The sequence below is a fragment of the Schistocerca nitens genome, chromosome 1, assembly GCF_023898315.1.
Source record: "Schistocerca nitens isolate TAMUIC-IGC-003100 chromosome 1, iqSchNite1.1, whole genome shotgun sequence".
Taxonomy (NCBI): domain Eukaryota; kingdom Metazoa; phylum Arthropoda; class Insecta; order Orthoptera; family Acrididae; genus Schistocerca; species Schistocerca nitens.
This window is the reverse complement of record NC_064614.1, coordinates 1,057,007,639-1,057,028,762: the sequence shown is the minus strand read 5'-3', so window position 1 is coordinate 1,057,028,762 and position 21,124 is coordinate 1,057,007,639. Positions and strand designations below refer to the sequence as shown.

Here is a 21,124-nt window from a genome sequence, read left to right as displayed (position 1 = left end):
ATTGCCAAATGCATTGAGGTTGACGGACACCATTTTGGTGTATTTATTCCATTAATGTGGTATTTACAGGTAATCACGCTGTAACAGCATGCGTTCTCAGAAATGGTAAGTTCACAAAGGTACATGTGTCACATTGGAACAACCGAAATAAAATGTTCAAACGTACCTACGTTCTGTATTTTAATTTTAAAAACCTACCAGTTACCAACTGTTCGTCTGAAATTGTGAGCCATATGTTTGTGGCTATTACAGCGCCATCTATCACAAAGCGAAAAAAGTGGTCCAACTAAAACATTCATCTTTCTTTACGTACTACATGAATATGTAATAAAAATTGGGGGTTCCTATTTTAAAAAACGCAGTTGATATCCGTTTGACCTATGGCAGCGCCATCTAGCAGGGCAACCATAGCGCCATCTGGTTTCCCCCTTCAAGCTAGCAAGTTTCGTTATTTGTAGTTTTTTCGTTTGACGCTTATTTCGTGAGATATTTGGCCAGGTTACGATCACTATGTTACATGCTTGTGACTTCTCGTTCTCCTTGGTTTACCAACAAGCAGTGCGTGCAGTTTCTCAAACAACCGAAACACTTATCATTAGTGTGAGCAGTGTTTGGCATATCTAAAGACTTGTCAGAATTGGATGAAAGGACAGCATAGTCTTGCTGTTGTGGTGGTTCCATATTATGGATATGCTGACTGGTGTACTCCTCATTTCAAACCCTTTATTTTTGTTTCCTGGTACATTCGCAGGTCAACATTTAGCACATAAACAATCATACATCAAGTAAACATATTACGCAGCTCCCACAAAAAATCAGCTGCACTTAACTACGAGTGACAAAAGAATAAAGCTGGTACACTCTTTAATGAGGACACATTTTGGAAAGCTTCGTAAAGCACACACTTAGAAAGATGTATGTAAATACAACAACTTTTTGACACAACATTTCACACTTACATATAATTCGCATATAATAATATCTTGTTCGCATAGATTTGCGCCTGTGGAGTAAAGCTTTATACCAGTATTATTCCTCTGATGCTGATAAATATGAACTTTCTGAGAATAATTTTTAAGAAGTTAATATAAAATCTTATTGTAAATGTTGCTCCATGTTTACATGTCAGATATACACATATTACCAACTATTATTCTGATGAGAATGTTAAAAACGTTCGAATCATGAAAGTGTCACCTTATTTAAATAAGCTGCATTTTCGCACTGTATAAAGTAAGTTCGTAAATTTCCACACTGTCTCATCGATACTGAAGCACGTTAGTTACAGCAATAGTTTCCAATGGCATGATGATGGATGTACTGCTTATGAAGAAAGCGGCGGAGAACTGAGATGAAAGCGTTATGCGTTCGTGGCAACGTACACAACATTCATTTTTTTCTTCCTCTTGATCCTAGGAGTATATTTCCGATCGAAAGAAGTTCAGTGACGTAACATTCACTTATTAAGATTCAAAATTCACTTTTTCAACTTTTTCAGTCATTACTTTGCACTCCTTGCCTTAGACAGCATAAGTTTTTACATTTCCGCAGTTGCAGTATTCTACATAACGTAAATTTTTCCTCCCACATTAACACAGCCCGGACAATAGATACCTTTGAGGAATGCATAATGACCAAAAAACATAAGATTTCGACGAATCTCTAGATGTACTTTATTGATGTAGATGTTGTGAAAGTTTCGATGCAAGTAAGAGCATGGAAGATACTGAGGACGTTGGCCTTGTGCAGACGCCGCGTTGAGAAGTTAACCACCTCTTGCGCCGTTGGTTTATCTTCTTCCTGAAGTTGATATAATATCTTTTAGACGCAATTGTTGTGGGTGCCTTACACTTGCGTCGGTTGAGGTGAATAGGAGAAGGGGATGAGGCCTCATTGTGGCAAAGAGACTGCTGATCTCTAATAGCACTCTGGGTGCCTGGGGCCGTGAAGCGCTAATGTTTACGTATAAAGGAAACCGGAGATTTTTTAAGCTACCATGATCTGAGGTATGGCAATGTGCAAGTCACGTTTCGAGGCTTCTGCTCATGGGAAACCTATTGACTGGAGACATAGGAACAACAGTTAGCATAGCAGCCATTGGATTCCTTAACAGCTGTCGAAACTGCAGACGTGTAGCTGATCACGATAAGTTCACCTGACTGCTCAGATTTCCGATTACCATCCTGTCTGCTTCCTATCGTGGCTAGCAGCAGCATTTCGGAAGGAATTTCCGCTTCACCCACTGCGACCTGTGAAGCATAATGGTTGATAACTCACCATAATGTTTCGCTCGCTAAGCTTCATTCGGATTACGAAGGCTCTAATTATTTGAGTTCATAAAAAACGGCCTAGTGTTATTTAATCGCTGCCTAGTAGCGACTTTAACAAATTCACAGCCGCTTATTTGGGCACTGCACTTCTAGTGATGGAGTCACATGAAAATTTTATTCCCTGGTATTTCTGGTGTAGTTCTTGGAAAAATGCGTGTTTATAGTTCTTCTGATGCTGTGTTATCCCCTCAACTCTTGTGTCAAAACAGACACTCTGATGTTACTAATGACTCTTGCTTACTTTGAGAAGCCCAAGCCCATTGATGGTTACTTTGAATTTACTTATAAAATTTGACGGACGCGGCTGTAAGTTAATGTCTCCTCATCATGTCACATCAGTCATGAAACAATAAAATATTTATTTTAAGCTGAAAGTATGAGAGAAGCTGCGTGATCTGGACTGCTTTCAACCCATGGTAAGGTGGGTGAATAAAAATCAAGAGAGGTGTTCAGGAGTAGTATCGGCAGCCAGATTCCATTTATATTAAAAAAAGTAAAAGGAAAAGGTGTAGTTGGTTAGCTACGTCGTACATAGATACCTCTCAGAGTGAACATAACAGAAGACTAATCTCAGGGAATCGCGCTGTCTCATCGTTACGTCTACTCGTTTTGAATATATCTGTACAAACTGTAAGAAGTAGTTGCTTGTCACTGACGATTCATACAAACTGCCATTTGATAACGGCGTTTAATTCTGGTATGATCGACACGAGTACGATTTTTTACAGCTTTCAGTTCACGCATTTACGATAGTACACACCTTCCGTGTGAAATTCACTTGAGTTCTCTTCCATTTGTGATACCGAGTTGAAAAGGTCAGGAAGAGAAACATTTCCACAGCTTGTCGATTACGATCAGTATTTGGATATCACAATGGGAAACAACATAACGAAATTAAATTTTTACTTCAACGGTGTGATATTTAAACCTACTCAGGCTGTCAGCAATAAGTCAAAGAAATGTGAAGAAATGAATGAGATCTGTTAAGCTTAGTATTAAGTTGTGGTACCGTGTAGAAAATGTGCGTGAATAATTACTGGAAAATAGTATGTTCATAATTTGTCAACACACTACAGATTTTCCACAGATGTTCCAGCGACGCTAGGCCGAATCAATACTGAGAAGCGAAATTATTGGAAACTTTGTGCAAGAGGAGTTTCGGAATGCTAACAAGCGGTCACAAAACACGAAGGCTGAAATTTTTATACATGTCTGAATGGGTCACTACCGGAGGTACAGGGATAAATATTATAATTATTTAGTTAGTGATCATGGGAAACAGTAATAAAAGCAAGAACTTTTTTCCAGTGAAGCGGGAAACGTTCGAAGAGAAACTGGTAGGTGCGGTTTGCGCCCGAAAGCTTGTGCTATTGGTCGATAGTATACAGCCAAAAATATGAGCGACGTGTGAAATGAAGAGTCCAACTACTTCGTAACAGAGACATGCGATTCACAACGAAGTACGTATGCGGAAAGCGAGGCCCACATACTGCTACCGACCTTGTTCACAAAGTTCCGAACTTCACTTTGAAATTTGACAAATACTCTCCTTACAGCCATGATATGACATACAGTTCCTACGTCCGCACATGAAATGGCTTTCTTTTTAAAGTTATTATAATAGTGACATACTGAACACATCAACTCAGGGCCCTAACTGGTGGTATTCTGTACAGTGAGTTTGAGAGCTTGATGGATATTCAGTGCTTCTTAGAACAATAATCAGAATAGGTACGTGTGGAACTATCACTATAAATGTCGCTGTCTTTATACTGACAGCAGCATTAACAGAAAGTAGACGATATGCTTGGTAAGTAATTATTGTTCCGCGAGAGATAGGAGATTTTCACGTTCCTGCAAGTCATCTAGTCACGGTCCTTAAGAAACACGAAACACTGTGTTAGAAGGTCTCAGGCTGCAAAAAATATAAAAAAATTATCCAAGAGCAACCTATTTCTCTTCTAGAGAGGGTGTGCTCATCTCGGTCAATACAAACTGGGTGGACACGCCGCTTAAGTGAAACATGCAGTGATTACTTTCTGCGTCAAAGTAACACGCATTTTACTTCCTGCCTGGTTTTCGCCCTGACACAAAGGGTGCGATATAGCTACTACGTACGAGCGAACAACGGTTAATATCGGAAATGGTGGACATCGTCATTCACGTAGAATAGTTATGTTCAAAATAAATTTCTTCTGTAATTCGAGTACTCTCTGTCAATCACAGATAGCAGTAAGATAAAATGCATCAAAGCAGTCGATGCCTTCTCAAATCTCTGTTCCAACCGAAGCATCTAGAACGGATAACCAGGAAGACAGTGAACTGCAAAATGATATGGTAAATACAGTAACAACTTTAAGAGATGTTCTCTGGGAAATCAGTAAACGATTGTGGCTGTAAGGAACTACGAACCATTCAGAGTATGTGCCAATTCCGCCGTACCTACTGCATATTTAAAGACCTCACTGAAGTCACTGAAGAGGGAATTTCTCTATCTTATGTTTGGAATATAAGGCTTATTTTGTATCGTTCATAGACTGCCTTTTGCCACATTCGTCGTTCAATAGTTTGACACAAAATATTCGGAACACTATATTTATTCTATATCTTCAGCAGTTTGATTCGAAATAATTGTAATAGTAGTGAACTGTATGTTTGGGTCTTTCTTTACGCATTTGACGACTATTTTGATGTGCACTTTTCAGCTGCTGAAACAAAATTTATTCATCTGTCCACACAAACCGTAGTTTTCGAATCTCCAGTAGTAGAACGAAGGCTGCCGGAGGATAACCTGTAACAATGGAATAAGTACTCTGTGAATGTTTCCAGCTTGGTAAACAGACGCCGCCAGGGTTCCCGTAGCACTTGAACCGTGGGCAGAACACCGAGGGCGTGGTCGGTCGGCAGTGGGTCCTCTCCAAGGAGCCGCGCACACGGCCTTCCTGCCAGGAAGCTGAGTGCGGTTCCTCAGACTCGGGCCCTGCGACTGCTGGTGGAGGTGGGGGAGCCCACGGTGGCCTGCCCTCAGGACTTGCCCTCCGGCTCCTCCTCCACCTCCTCCTCCGGCTCCTCCCCATCCTCCTCCTCATCCTCCGGAGACTCCAGACCGGCTTCCGGCGGCGGCTGCTGCTGCTGCTGCTGCACCACCGCCCCCAAGGCCGACTGGCTGCGGTTCCGCAGCCGCCGGCGTTCGCCGAAGCGGAAGTACAGCCGCAGCCGCTCCTTCTCCAACCTGTAACAAGGGACCGTCACTAAGAGCTGCGTCCTCCGGAACAGAACCAAGTCAACGGAACAATCCCAAAGTACCGAGGTGTACTGATACCCATTAAAGTTGCGACTCCACGAGTGACATCATTACAGGGCAAGTGCGACAGGGAAGTCGCATTCTCAGGGTTCTTAACAGACGGACAGACAGACAAATGGGCAATAAATGAAATAATATATATATGTTCCACTGCGATGTAATTACAAAGCAACAGTTTTCGGATTTTTTCTTTATTTATATTGTGAAACCTTGTTTTTAGCCAAATTTCGTGATTCTAGGTCAAAGAAAAGTGCCATATAGGTTTCGATGAGTGAATTTGCGAGTATCGAAATATGTGACATGAAGGGCAGTATTTTCAAATTTCACTGACTTCGAAGCTTCAGTTTTCTACTTGGCCACGGGACCGTAGACCCCAGCGCTGTGTGGTTATAATTCAAGCGCAGCTAGTTTCAAGTGTCCAGTGAGGCTGTAATTATCGTATGACGGCTGTACTTCGTAGATATGCTCAAGTATGAATGCGCAACTGATTTGCACTGGAAAAAATGGTTCAATTTTTAGCCAACAGGTGCAAATCTGGCGCTGAACAGCATCTCGTCGACGTCTCGTCATATTAAACAAATAGAGCAGTGGTTAACAGTAAAATCAGCATCATGGCTTTCTCCCTTGTCTGACCTTTCCTGCCCACGTCCCATTCCTAACGCACAACGTTTAGAAAAATTTCTATTTGTCGTTCTTGAATTCATAGAGCCAGATTGTCATCTGGTGACCAAAATTGGAAATAAATTTTTCCAGCGTAAATTGGTTCTGCATTATCGCATTAAAATATCTACCATGTTTCGCTGCCGCATGATAATTACATACCACAACGGACCTCTGTGAATAGCTGCACTTCAGCTATAACCAGCCGTTATTTGACATAAATTTCAGTTTGATGTTTCTACCGTTCCTAATGAAAAGGGGTCTTAACAACAAAGCGATCCTATAAGGATGAAAATGTGGAAATGCCTACCTAGGAAAGTGTCTTGATTTTTCTGAAGGTTTGCTTCCTTTTTGAGGCATAATATCAAAGCTTGTGCCTTACTCTGTCTTAAGCCAAGATGATCGTCATTTAACAGATGCACAGTTTTCTCTCTGTGCTGTCATGTGCTGTGCTGATCACCAACTAGGATGCATTGACTGTCAGACTGATTGTACAATCCTCACATCTCGCTCTCACTATCTTCGGGTTGTAGGGATGGTATTTTCTGAAACTGTGATGAAAGGTGAATAGCAGTTCCTTTGCAGCTTCTCGCAATGATCGCCCTAGATACACCAACGAGAAAAAGAGGATCTGAGGAGGACGGAGGAAGCAGAGGCACTGCACACGAATTCACTGACGGCTATCAGGAAATTTAAAGAGGACTGCATGATCAAACGTCCAGGGAATAGAGACCACTGTACGGGCTAGTCAATGAATTATCGGGAGGAACTTACAATAATAGCACCACTCAAATGTTAATTCTGGTACTGTCATCGTTGGTATATATAAAATATTGGTGTTGTTTTTGTTTAGGAAGGGTCTACAGGAACGCGATAGCTACTCTGGAACGTCGACGCCTAAAGAAGCACAGGCCCGTGAAAGAATCAGGAGACGCGGCAAATTGACAGTATTAAATGTAAAAATAGAACGACAGCGAGATGCGAACGATCCATAACAAAGAAAGAAGTCAAGCTTTGCGAGAAAGGGTAGCTGTAGAAGGTCAAGGTGTTATATTATAACGTGGTTATAAATGAGAGAGAATGTAACACAAGCAGTTCAGCAACTAACATGGTATACATGAGACGGGAATTTTATGGAAATAAATAATGTGTGATGCTACCAGATGACATAAGAAACTAAATTAAACTGTTAATATGTAGCATAATAATGGATGATGTTTGTGGTAGTATAAATGCAGATAAATATTAAATTGAAAAATAAAGGTATAAATATACTACGTGATCCAAACTATCCGGACACCTGGCTGAAAATGATCCATCGGTAACGCTGGAATTCAATATGGTGTTGGCCCCCTCTTAGCCTTGATGACAGCTTCAACTCTCGCAGGTATACGTTCAATCAGGTGTTGGCATGTTTCTTGGGGAACGGCAGCCCATTCTTCACAGAGTGCTGCACTGAGGAGAGGTATCGATGTCGGTCGGTGACGCCTGGCACGAAGTTGGCGTTCCAAAACACGCCAAAGTTGTTCTACAGGATTCAGGTCAGGGCTCATTGCAGGCCTATCCATTACAGGGATGTTATCGTAGTGTAACCACTCCGCCACAGGCCGTGGATTATGAACAGATGCTCGATCGTGTTGAAGGATGCTATCGCCATCCCCGAATTGCTCTTCAATAGTGGGAAGCAAGAAGGTGCTTAAAACATCAATGTAGGCCTATGCTGTGATAGTGGCACGCAAAACAACAAGAGGTGCAAGCCCCCTCCATGAAATTCCACGCAAAACAACAAGAGGTACAAGCCCCCTCCACGAAAAACACGACCACACCATAACACCACCGCCTCCGAATTTTACTGTTGGCACTACATGCGCTGGCAGATGACGATCACACACTGCCATTGGACCCCCACTTTGTGTATCGTGATCCGCCACTCCACACAATGATTTTTCGCTGTTCAACCGTCCAATGTTTACGCTCCTTACTCCAAGCGAAGCGTCGTTTGGTATTTACCGGTGTGATGTGTGGTTCTGAGCAGCCGCTTGACCATGAAATCCTAGTTTTCTGACCTCCGCCTGTCATAGTACTTGCAGTGGATCCTGATGCAGTTTGGAATTCCTGCGTGATTGTCTGGATAGATGTCTGCCTATTACACGTTACAACTCTCTTCAACTGTTGGCAGTCTCTGTCCGTCGACAGACGAGGTCGGCGAGTACGCTTTTGTGCAGTACGTATCCCTTAACGCTTCCAATCCAGTATCTCATCGGAAATAGTGGACCTAGGGATGTTTGGGAATCTGAAAATCTTGCCTACAATCGTATGACATAAGTGACACCCAATCACCTGACCACGTTTGAAGTTCGTGAGTCCTGGTTTTGACATTTTACTGGTCCTGGCATCAGTATGCAGAATCGACGTTTCGCATGGCCTTTTGTAATGTGCTAGAAAGGAGTTTTCCACAACTGGTGCCTTAATGCATGCATCTCCATACATTTAACCGCGACGGGTGAAGCTGGATATTTATCCACTATCTTCCGCACACACAGTAGAATGTTAATTCTGGTAATTTTTCGTCAACGAACTCATATTCGTGAGAATGTGGGGTTTCAATTAGTTACTTGTGTCTTGAAAGTTAATTCTAAAATACTGCTGCGTACAGGCTATGGAATATATATTTTTGGGGGAATCTGAAAGAGCCACCCACCTTGTGAAATGGTTGCTGTGTGTTTGCTAAATGTATTTCAATTCTCTGTTTTCTAGAAACCATATCCGGTAGAACAACGCGTTCAGTGTTGTGAACTAATACTGGATTTGAGTCTTTCCACCGTGCGATCATTGTAAAGACAAATTAACTGGCACTTGTTGGTATTTTATTGTGTTATTAATTTTTTTTTGCTCAGTGTTATTTTGTTGGTGCGAATGACCTTTACGTGAAGGGCTGATGCTACCACTCCCCAAACATATTTCTTTATTCCCATTTCAATGAATCAATGAAATGGTCATCATTTGGATTTGCAGCTCCTTGTGTTTACCATGTTTGCAGTTAAAACTTTAGGATGTAAGGTCCGCCGTTTATGCAAAACACCGTTTGTTCCATGTTCCCAAACATGTTTCAGCACCACTGTGCCACCATCAGTGGGTTTCCTTTTTATTTAATCTGTGCACTTCGTGTGCATGATTTTTCAGGACCACTTTTGTATTATTTATTACAGATAGGTTATCATGTTTTTGTGTGGCAAGCCCTTTTATTCTTAGCATCATGGTGAGGTGTCCAGATGCACACGTAAGTATAACACGTATTTTCACATATAAGGTCGTAAAAACACTTTGTACTTTCACCAAAACACACTAATACGTATGATAGGACCTTCGTGACCAGTTAAAATATCTCAACTATATCCATCCTGATCCCTCTGCTTATTCAAGACGTTTAATGAATATCGAACTATTTGCTGGACTGGAGACTTATTTGTAAAGATTTCACAGGATTTATGAAATTTGAACGGGAGATTTTGTCACTCTGCAGCCATCTCAGAAGCGATAACAGAGCACTCCAGCAATATACTGCTACAGACAACTGTCTTCAGCCAGCCGTAGGGCGTCTCAGAAACCGATTTTTGATGGCAGCCGAAACAAATAACAAGAGCATAGCTATCAGTTAACAGATGTGGATAGCGTGACATATGGAAGTTTGGGTCGGGCCGGGAGGCGTGCACGGATAGCCGAAGTTGTTAAGGTGGCCGCTCGCGATAAACGAGATACCTGGGTAGAAGTCCCAGTCCGGGAGAAGTATTTATATGTTACTAATAGGTAGTATATCTATGCTAATACTGTTGAAGCCAAGATCTGACATCAGCGAATTTATTTCCAATAAAGAAACTTTAACGTAAGTAACGACTCCCGAACAGGCCATGAAGGCCCAACGCTACCGACCGGCCGCCGTGTCATCCTCAGTCCATAGGTGTCACTGGATGCGGACATGGAGGGGCATATTGTCAGCACACCGCTCTCCCTGCCGCATATAAGTTTCCGTGACCGGAGCCGCTATTACTCAATCAAGTGGCTCCTCGGTTTGCCTGACAAGGGCTGAATGCACCCCAAATGCCAACAACGCTAGGCAGACCCGATGGTCACCAATCCAAGGGCTAGCCCAACCCGAAAGCGCTTAACTTCGGTGTGGAACCGGTGTTACCACTGCGGCAAGGCAAATAAACGTTAATCATGAGAATTATGAAGACAGTTACAACACTTTTCATGAATGATTTATGTTAGGCGACATAGACTGATTTTACTGTCCGTGATTTACCTTCGACGTCATAAAATAACAACAAACGTATAGATAATAGAATTTCTTAGGAGACAGCAAACCATTAAATATAGACAGAAAATTCTCAGATGAACTGCATACTATTATTATTATTTTATATTTGTGGTTTGTATGCATGGGATAGTAGTGTGAATGTATATTCACACCTGAATTGTCAACCTGAAAAATGAGAGGCAGATCAACCACTTAAGGTTATTTGATCGATGACAGATGGAAGTAAAGTAGTAAATATATTGCAAATACAGCAATTTCGTTTAGCAGTATAAATACTGAAATACCAATCAATTTTGGGCACAGAGATGGCAGTCCAGTTAAGGTGGCGGTAAATACACACAAAAAAAAAAAAATGGTTCAAATGGCTCTGAGAACTATGGGACTTAACATCTTAGGTCATCAGTCCCCTAGAACTTAGAACTACTTAAACCTAACGAACCTAAGGACATCACACACATCCATGCCCGAGGCAGGATTCGAACCTGCGACCGTAGCAGTCCCGCTAAATATACACAAATCAGTAGATTAGTACGGTCTATTAACAGAGCTTTAAATTATTTGCTAAGATGGAAGTCATACTAACGTTTCAAATTATTAACACAGTCATCACTGGTGACGTTTTCCTGAGAGCTGGAGCCAGCCCCGATTTCGTGTTTTGTTTGTTGTCTTCTGTTGCCCTTGAAAGTGTTGTTGGTAAGCGTGTCTGGGCATGCTGTGTTTAGTTCGTGCGTGCTGACACGTCCTGCAACCCTACCACGTTCCGAGGTCGATCTATGGCTGTTCAGTTCCGCTATTGTCTTGCAGTTATGACAGCTTCGTCAGCCCCTATCGGTCTTTACGGTGGACCTGGAGATCGTAGATGGCACTGTGGTGTCAGATGCTCCTCCTTTGTCAGTCTGCGTCTTCGCGACGCGCTCAGTACTCATCCATTGGAGAATGTATTCAGGGCTCCCCGTCGATCGCCTCTACTTCTTGTAGAAACGTGCTTGAAATTCAAGCATCTGCAGTAGCTAGCGTCGTGTGTAGAGTTACAAGTATTCCGCAGACGTCATAAGCAAGTGTAGGTTATGGTAGTTTTCGTAGTAGGTTTGGTCAGTTAAGGCGTACCTATATTACCTGAACATTAGGTGTGTCGCATACCCACTGGACGCTACCACATAAGGATCACTTTCTTTATGTATGCCATCAATGTCTTAGTAATTCTCCTAAAAAGTGGTAGCAGTATACTGTCTAGAATCTGAGAATAGGCTCATATAAAAAAAACGCTGTGTAACCTATGAAACAATTTTATTCTACACAGTTATTCTCCGAGCGATTCTAGGCGCTACATTCCGGAACCGCGCGACCGCTACGGTCGCAGTTCGAATCCTGTCTCGGGCATGGATGTGTGTGATGTCGTTAGGTTTAAGTAGTTCTAAGTTCTAGAGGAGTGATGACCTCAGAAGTTTAAGTCCCATAGCGCTCAGAGCCATTTGAACCGTTTTTGAACAGTTATTGTAGTTTGTTACTTAACCATAAACAGTGCTTATAGCAAAATAGAACCTGTTATTGTATAATTCTAGTGTTATTCCAAAAATTGTTTATTTGCAACATGAAACTGAGGGATGTTGTTGTAAAAATAAAGAAAATAATTCAGATTTATCATATAACGCTTGGAAACGCAATTTCCTCAACAAAATGGTAAATTAAAAATAAATCGCAAAACAAAGATATATCAAACACCGCTTCAGTAGTTCATCGATCATACGTAAAACGTGCTTCTGTTATTCCTAAACAACTTTCACCCTTATCAATAATAACAGGAAATTACTGGCTTGGATCATGACAAAGAGCTTTGTATTAGTACAAAATAACGACAATTGGTATATATGCAGGGTGGTCCATTGATCGTGACCGGGCCAAATATCTCACGAAATAATCGTCAAACGAAAAAACTACAAAGAACTACACTTGTCTATCTTGATGGGGGAAACCAGATGGCGCTATGGTTGGCCCGCTAGATGGTTCTGCCATGGGTCACACGGATATTAACTGCGTTTTTTTTTAAATAGGAACCCCAATTTTTTATTACATATTCGTTAGTACGTAAAAAATATGAATGTTTTAGTTGGACCACTTTTTTCGCTTTGTGACAGATAGCGATGTAATTGTCACAAACGTATAAGTAGGTGGTATCATGTAACATTCCGCCAGTGCGGACGGTATTCGCTTCGTGATACATTACCAGTGTTAAAACGGACCGTTTACCAATTGCGGCAATGGTCGATACGGTGTTGATGTGTGGCTATTGTGATCAAAATGCCCAACGGGCGTGTGCTATGTATGCTGCTCGGTATCCTGGACAACATCATCCAAGTGTCCGGACCGTTCGCCGGATAGTTACGTTATTTAAGGAAAGAGGAAGTGTTCAGCCACATGTGAAACGTCAAGGTACACAATAAATAAATGTTACCCTCTCGTGCCGAAATTAAAATGTGTTTCCTCCAATAGTTTCTTCATTATTTATCTTCCACATGTCCCTACAATGTTTCCAAAAAGTTTCATTATCCTACGATCACTCGTTTTTCACGGAGGCCCTCTCAGGCAGCGAAAGTTTAATTATAACCTCCCGGTATATTACCTACAGTATGAAAATGAACCTGGCAACTGTGCTTCTAAGACGGATCCTATGAATACTGCAATAACGCAGCGTCCCTCTGAGAATGAATATTCCTTGCAATATTAAATATTAACTTCTCGCGCTTCCGTCCTGAAGCGATATATTAAATGGCTTTGTTTCGTAGCAGTGAGCTCAGAGCTGCGATAAAAAGAAAAGGTGAACTACGGCCAGTGCGTCACCCGGCTTTATTACACACACAGAAGTAGAGAATGTACTTACGGACTGAGAGTCCACGAGGCGTACAGTGCTGGAGTGCTGCACGTGTGCAGGAAGGCGAACCACACGAACACCGTGTAGGTCACGTCGAGGTGCGCATCGTTCTCGTACGTCTCTGGGAGCACTTGTCGCACGACACTGCGGCAAGAAACAAACACGTCGTCAGCAGATGGTTCAGTGGTAACAGCTGAGCGGTAATACATCTGAAGTTTGGATATTATGAAGGACTCAATAAATTTCCAGTCAAGCCTGGATAACTCGTAAGCTATAAAACAGTCTACGGGGGTATAAACATATTTATCTGAAACTTACTGGCAGATTAAAACTGTGTGCCCGACCGAGACTCGAACTGGGGGCCTTTGCCTTTCGCCGGCAAGTGCTCTACCATCTGAGCCACCGAAGCACGACTTACGCACGGCCTCACAGCTTTACTTATGCCAGTATCTCGTCACCTACCTTCCAAACTTTACAGAAGCTCTCCTGCGAACCATGCAGAACTAGCACCCCTGAAAGAAAGGATACTGCGGAGACATGGCTTAACCACAGCCTGGGGGATGTTTCCAGGATGAGATTTTCACTCTGCAGCTGAGTGTGCGCTGATATGAAACTTCCTGGCAGATTAAAACTGTGTGCCCGACCGAGACTCGAACTCGGGACCTTTGCCTTTCGCGGACAAGTGCTCTACCACCTGAGCTACCGAAGCTTGAGAGCTTCTGTAAAGTTTGGAAGGTAGGAGACGAGATACTGGCAGAAGTAAAGCTGTGAGACGGAGCGTGAGTCGTGCTTCGGTAGCTCAGCTGGTAGAGCACTTGCCTGCGAAAGGCAAAGGTCCCGAGTTCGAGTCTCGGTCGGGCACACAGTTTTAATCTGCCAGGAAGTTTCATATCAGCGCACACTCCGCTGCAGAGTGAAAATCTCATTCTGGATATTTATCTCAGTTCCGCGGCGAGATGCAGTTATAGTTATGAACGAAGTTTCAGTATCTGCGTAATCTCACACACTTTGTTTTAGTCAGTGTAGTAACTACACCATAATTTAATGAGCATCCTTGTACGTATCCACGTGTACCTCATTATATACCATCCATTATAGGTTACAAATTGAAATGATACAGCGTAGTGAGGGTGTTAACAAATGTCAGTGTTGCTGTTTGGTACGTATAGTAAAATATCGTCCCAAAAATATTTTTATTACTTAAATGAACCCTAATACTATGAAGGATAGCATATAAGAGTTCTCTGATAGAACATCTGTGTAGATTGATGTTTCATTAATATTACCGAACATTTTGTTACACGTGAAACCTTTCCTGCCACATAAATATCGCCTGATGCACACCGACTCCAATTAGTACGCCAAATGTGTTTTGTGCAGCGAATAGGTCTTCGATGTTCTATATGGTAATTTTTGCGAAGTGATTCACTGTAAGCATTCCAAAGGTATGTAGCATGATTAGGAGGTCACTCTCTCTGAAAAATGAAACACGGAGAGATACTGAAGCTTCGAGCCATACAGTGTAATGCAGCTCAGTATCTCTACTGGAAAGAATACCGCTCAGTAATGGAAAGTGTCTTAATGTGAGTCTTTATCACACCGATAATCCGCTTATGCGTAAATTACACTTCATTCTGGGAGACACATTTTGCTAAAACTTTATTACGAAGCCTGGTTCAAACTTTTGAAAGGCAGGAATCTGACAACTACATCGGCCTTCAAACGGTTACGTCGATTCCATTGCTTTTACAAGTATATATAGATAGTGTATATTTCGATCAGATAAGCTTATAATAACACATGTGGAGCATTCGGTGGTAAAAGGAAAGTGCATGAGGTTATTAAAACCATATAGTTAGCTGGTAAAGGTAAAGTTGTCATGAACCAGAAGGTTACCTGACACCACATAGTGCTTCACATCTCCTGTGCCACAAGCTACGTAAATTTAAGTATCAACTGTGTTTTTCTTACTTGTCACTTCTTTTTCCGTGTGGTTTTTGCTTTTAGCAAGCTTTAATTTTCGAGTACTAGTAATAGTGTTCCATAGATTTCGTGTTTGTTTTGAATACAGTCCAGAGACAGATAGTGCTTATTTTCATTGTTTCCAACAAGAAGTGTCTAGCTATCAGTCGCCTTTAGTGAATTAGCAGTCTAGTTAAAAGTTCGTTGTTGATTTCTTAGGATAGATAGGATAGAATGTGTGACTGTTGTGTACGGACGCAGAAGGAGCTGGCCACTGTTCGCGAACGGCTGAACGTGCTGATGGCCTCGGTCAGCCGTCTTCAGGCTGCTGTCTTGGAGTGTAGCGGCAGTGCGGAGTCTGGTTCGTCGCTTGGTACACCCCGGGTGTTACATGCTTCACCCACGGTCCCTGCTGTCGAGACATCTTCGCGGGTACCGGGCGCGGTTCGGCCTCCTTCTCCCCAAGGGGAGTGGCGGGTTCAGAGGCGTTCGCGTCGCACGAGGCGGAGGGTCAATGTGGAAGCTGGCCGTGTGGCATCGCCCGCTCTGCCTGTGAGTGGACATGTGGCCGCTCCTTCAGCAAGGTCCGAGCAGGCACACGGGGGGAGGGGTTTATTAGTTATTGGGAGCTCCAACGTTAGGCCGGCGATGGAGCCCCTTAGGGAAATAGCGGAAAGGTCGGGGAAGAAGGCCAGTGTTCACTCTGTCTGCTTGCTGGGGGGTCTCATCCGAGATGTGGAGGAGGCCATGTCGACTGCGATAGAGAGCACTGGGTGCACCCGACTGCAAATTGTTGCTCATGTCGGCACCAATGACTCCTGCCGTCTGGGTTCAGAGGTCATCCTCAGTACATATAGGCGGTTGGCGGAGTTGGTGAAGACTCCTGCCGTCTGGGTTCAGAGGTCATCCTCAGTTCATATAGGCGGTTGGCGGAGTTGGTGAAGACGGAAAGCCTCGCTCGCGGGGTGGAATCTGAGCTAACTATTTGTAGTGTCGTTGCCAGAACCGATCGCGGCCCTCTGGTTTGAGGCTGAGTGGAAGGATTAAACCAGAGGCTCAGACGATTCTGCAGGGATCTGGGGTGCAAATTTCTCGACCTCCGCTATCGGATGGAGGAATGTAGGGTCCCCCTGAAAAGGTCAGGCGAGCACTACACGCAGGAAGCGGCTACAAGGGTAGCGGAGTACCTGTGGAGTGCACATGTGGGTTTTTTTAGGTTAGAGAATTCCTTCCCTAGGCCCGACAAGACACCTCCTGAGACGTGACAAGGTAGCAGTAGGTAAAATGCAACAGGGAATGACAATATTAATGTGATAATAGTAAACTGCAGGAGCGTCTATAGAAAGGTCCCAGAAATGCTCTCATTAATAAACGGTCGCAATGCCCACGTAGTACTAGGGACGGAAAGTTGGCTGAAACCAGATGTAAACAGTAATGAAATTCTAAACTCAGATTGGAATGTATACCGCAGAGACAGGCTGGACAGTGAAGGTGGAGGCGTGTTTATAACGACAAAAAGTGCAATAGCATCGAAAGAATTTGACCGAGATCCGAAATGTGAAATAATTTGGGTGAAGGTCACGGTCAAAGCAGGTTCAAATATTGTAATTGGATGTCTCTATAGTCCCCCTGGCTCAGCAGCTGTTGTGGCAGAACACCTGAAGGAAAATTTGGAAAATATTTCGAGTAGATTTCACGACCATGTTATAGTTTTGGGTGGAGATTTTAATTTACCAGATATAGACTGAGAGACTCAAACGTTTGTAACGGGTGGCAGGGACAAAGAATCCAGTGTAATTTTCTTAAGTGCATTATCTGAAAACTACCTTGAGCAGTTAAACAGAGAACCGACTCGTGGCGATAACATATTAGACCTTCTGGTGACAAACAAACTTTAACTATTTGAAACAGTTAACGCAGAACAGCGAATCAGCGATCATAAAGCGGTTACAGCATAGGTGATTTCAGCCGTAAATAGAGATATTAAAAAAGGTTGGATGATTTTTCTGTTTAGCAAAAGTGACAAAAAGTAGGTTTCAGAGTACTTGACGGCTCAACACAGAAGTTTTATCTCAAGTACAGATAGTGTTGAGGATCAGTGGACAAAGTTCAAAACCATCGTACAATATGCATTAGATGAGTATGTGCCAAGCAAGATCGTAAGAGATGGAAAAGAGCCACCGTGGTACAACAACCAAGTAAGAAAACTGCTACGGAAGCAAAGGGAACTTCACAGCAAACATAAACATAGTCAAATCCTTGCAGACAAACAAAAATTACACGAAGCGAAATGTGGTGTGAGGAGAGCTATGCGAGAGGCGTTCAATGAATTCGAAAGTAAAGTTCTATGTATTGACTTGGCAGAAAATCCTAAGAAATTTTGGTTTTATGTCAAAACGGTAGGTGGATCAAAACAAAATGTCCAGATGCTCTGTACCAAATGTACTTAAACCAAGGATGACAGACTAAAGGCCGTAATACTAAATTTCTTTTTCCAAAGCTGTTTCACAAAGGAAGACTACACTGTAGTACCTTCTCTAGATTTTCGCACAGATGACAAAATGGTAGATACCGAAATAGATGACAGAGGGATAGAAAAACAATTAAAATAGCTCAAAAGAGGAAAGGCCGCTGGACCTGATGGGATACTAGTTCGATTTTACACAGAATACGCGAAGGAACTTGCCCCCCTTCCTGCAGAGGTGTACCGTAGGTCTTTAGAAGAGCTTAGCGTTCCAAAAGATTGGAAAAGGGCACAGGTCATCCCCGTTTTCAAGCTAGGACGTTGAACAGATGTGCAGAGCTATAGTCCTATATCTCTAAAGCCGATCAGTTGTAGAATTTTGGAGCACGTCGAGAGACTAGAAATCCATGTAGGCGTCAGCAAGGGTTTCGAAAAAGACGATAGTGTGAAACCCAACTCGCGCTATTCGTCCACGAGACTCAGAGGGCAAAAGAATTATTCATTCCTTTGGAACACCACCATCCCTCCTCCCACTCTTACCCCCCCCCTACCCCATACACCCCCCCCCCCACCCCCCGCCAATTGCCAATTGCGATGCATAAGCTTGAAATTTGGCTCAAATGTGCCTACAACCTTCCTCCGTAACGGTGCGAAAGCTCGGCGCCCTGCAACTTCACCCGTGGGCTAAGCGACGGTTCAGACAGCATCTCCAACCTGGACGTGTCAAGCGATGAGGAGCTCGTTACAGCCCCCTTTACCCACATCTCACTTAGGCTCTTGACATCTTTGCGAGCGAGGTCGGAATCCCAAGGCTCAACGTTGAAAGGACGCTATTCTCTATGGTTGTGCGAGGAAATCATTTCAGACTAACCGCCTCTCAGAATCGACACGAAAGGGCTTAAGGAAGTGGCGTAAACGGCATTACTGTAAAAAGCTCTTCCCTTGAGGATTTCGTTTATCCCCTGATACCTTATGATGGATCTTCCGGAAACTGATTACACCTACTTCCAGAGCCCACCTCCGCACATATCGTAGCTCAAGTTCCGCCACGTGGAGGGTTGTCTCTTATTATTAGTATTATTGTTTTTTTCTCTCTGCTGCAGCATTTTTGGACTACTGGTGAATGACGTCGCGTTGTGTTAGCGATTCAGTCCGGATGACCATCATCAGCGGGTATGGCGGCGACCTGGGGAGACGTCCCATCACTCTTCTGTGTTTTTAAGAGCCGCAATGCTGCTCCTTTTGGCCTCATGATGTGGGGGAGCATGGATATGACATCACGTCACGGCTGGTAGTGGTTTAGGAAATTCTGACGGAACAACGGCATGTTACAGACAAACTACGTCCGCATGTGTTACCTCTCATGCGACAGTTTTATCTCTCATGTCACGTCATTTTCCAACAGTCTAATGCTCATACACAAATGGCACCTGTCCTTATGAAGTGTCAAGGACTAGTTAAGAAACCTTGTGGACCATTTTGCCGCAGGAAATGGCACAATGGCCTGATAACATACTTTCCAACTGAATCAATACAAACATATAGACCAGAGGGTGTAACGTCATACTGATAAGTGAGCTTGTACAGGGTGCAATGTCATACTGATAGTCATACTGCCAAGTTCTTTGCAAACTGGACTTTATTTTGTTATTGGTGCAACAACGGCACAAATTCCTCGGTCAGCGGAATTTCATTTCGTATTCTCCTCCTCTTTTTGGTTCTTATCTTTTTTGTCAGGCAGCGAATTAATAGACTCTTTTTCCACTTAAACACAATCAGGTTTAAGAGAGAGCTGCACAAGACGCGTTTTGTTTATTTACAAAACATCATCAGAGGTGGTTATCGATAATAGCAACTGCGTAGAACCCACATGGTGAGTTGTACCGATACAGTCCTTTACCCTGCGAGCAATTTGTTGTATATACAGCAGCTAAAATGAAGCTTTGTATTCATGTATATTTCTTGCACTTGGATCCTTAACAATGACAAAGAAGATCAAAACCGGTTGAGCTACAATGAAACAAAGTTGTTTTATGTCTACAGGTTAAAATATTTTTCCACGTGGTCTTTTGAAAAGTACCATATATTCTCTATCTACAGAGTAGCCACTGATAATTCTTTGTAAACAAAAGCGAAAAGCAAAAGCTTTTAGTAGCCGATAGAATGAAATTAGCGATACTCTTAACACCAAGTTAGGGGACAATCGACAGGCAAAATTAGGTAGTTCTGCTATCTTCGAAGCACAAAATACACGCTGTGGACGAAGCAAAGTTAACATACTCGTGAGATGCAGAGCAGCATACGCAAAGAACAAAGAGAGTCTTCCTTGCAAAAAAGAATCTACTAGTATTAAAAATAGTCTTCAATTTGAGAATGCAATTTCTGAGACTACATCAGGAGCAGAGTACTGTAAGAAGTGAATCACTGACTGTGAAAAAACACTCTCGAATACTGCAGTATGTGTAACACAGCAAAAAGTAATATAGCTGTTGTGGAAGATGTATGCCGGCCGCGGTGGTCTCGCGGTTCTAGGCACTCAGTCCGGAACCGCGCGACTGCTACGGTCGCAGGTTCGAATCCTGCCTCGGGCATGGATGTGTGTGATGTCCTTAGGTTAGTTATGTTTAAGTAGTTCTAAGTTCTAGGGGACTGATGATCACAGATGTTAAGTCCCATAGTGCTCAGAGCCATTTGAACCATTTGAAGATGTACAACCGAGTAAACATATACTTTTTTAGGTTATTGAGGGAAAAAAGGATACAATAAAATAACTCTTCATTTTGAAATGAAATTGCTGCGTAATATTCAGGTTATCGATCGTTTCCAACATAATTAGAAGCTCAAAATTTAATTTCCATGAGACGTCAGACTGCAACAAATGCTCAGATACAACTTAAAAAGAAATCCCAGATGAGGTGGTAACGTAGTTGAGGAACTGAACTCTTATACTGGAATACACTAGTCCAGTTAGTTGTCCGGTCAGCATGATAAGGATTTACTCAGTTTCCGTAGACCATTTCAGTTTATCGGCGGGGTAGACGCTTCGACAAGGCTGTACCCGTTACTCTAACCGAGAACTCCGTTGACCTCACTGCTCGCGGCTTGTCAAGTTCACCAACAGCACCAAGAGGATTTCAATTCATTGTTGGATAAAGGAGACTTGCAGACTTCAGCACATTTAAAAACCTTGTTTCCTCACATGTAGCACTCATATCTC

General features: G+C 42.8%; 1 protein-coding gene across 1 annotated transcript in view; it reads right to left on the bottom strand.

Annotated features, from left to right (window-relative positions):
- Window positions 1-558: 558 nt before the first annotated feature.
- Window positions 559-21,124, bottom strand: part of LOC126225410 (prolactin-releasing peptide receptor-like) — a 593,024-nt gene continuing 572,458 nt past the window's right edge. Inside the window, exons 6-7 of the mRNA XM_049942212.1 lie at window positions 13,491-13,625; window positions 559-5,562 (exon numbers count right to left, since the gene is read on the bottom strand). Of these exons, the coding sequence (XP_049798169.1) occupies window positions 5,355-5,562; window positions 13,491-13,625 (343 nt within the window). The 3' untranslated portion in view covers window positions 559-5,354. The remainder of the gene's footprint in view (window positions 5,563-13,490; window positions 13,626-21,124) is intronic.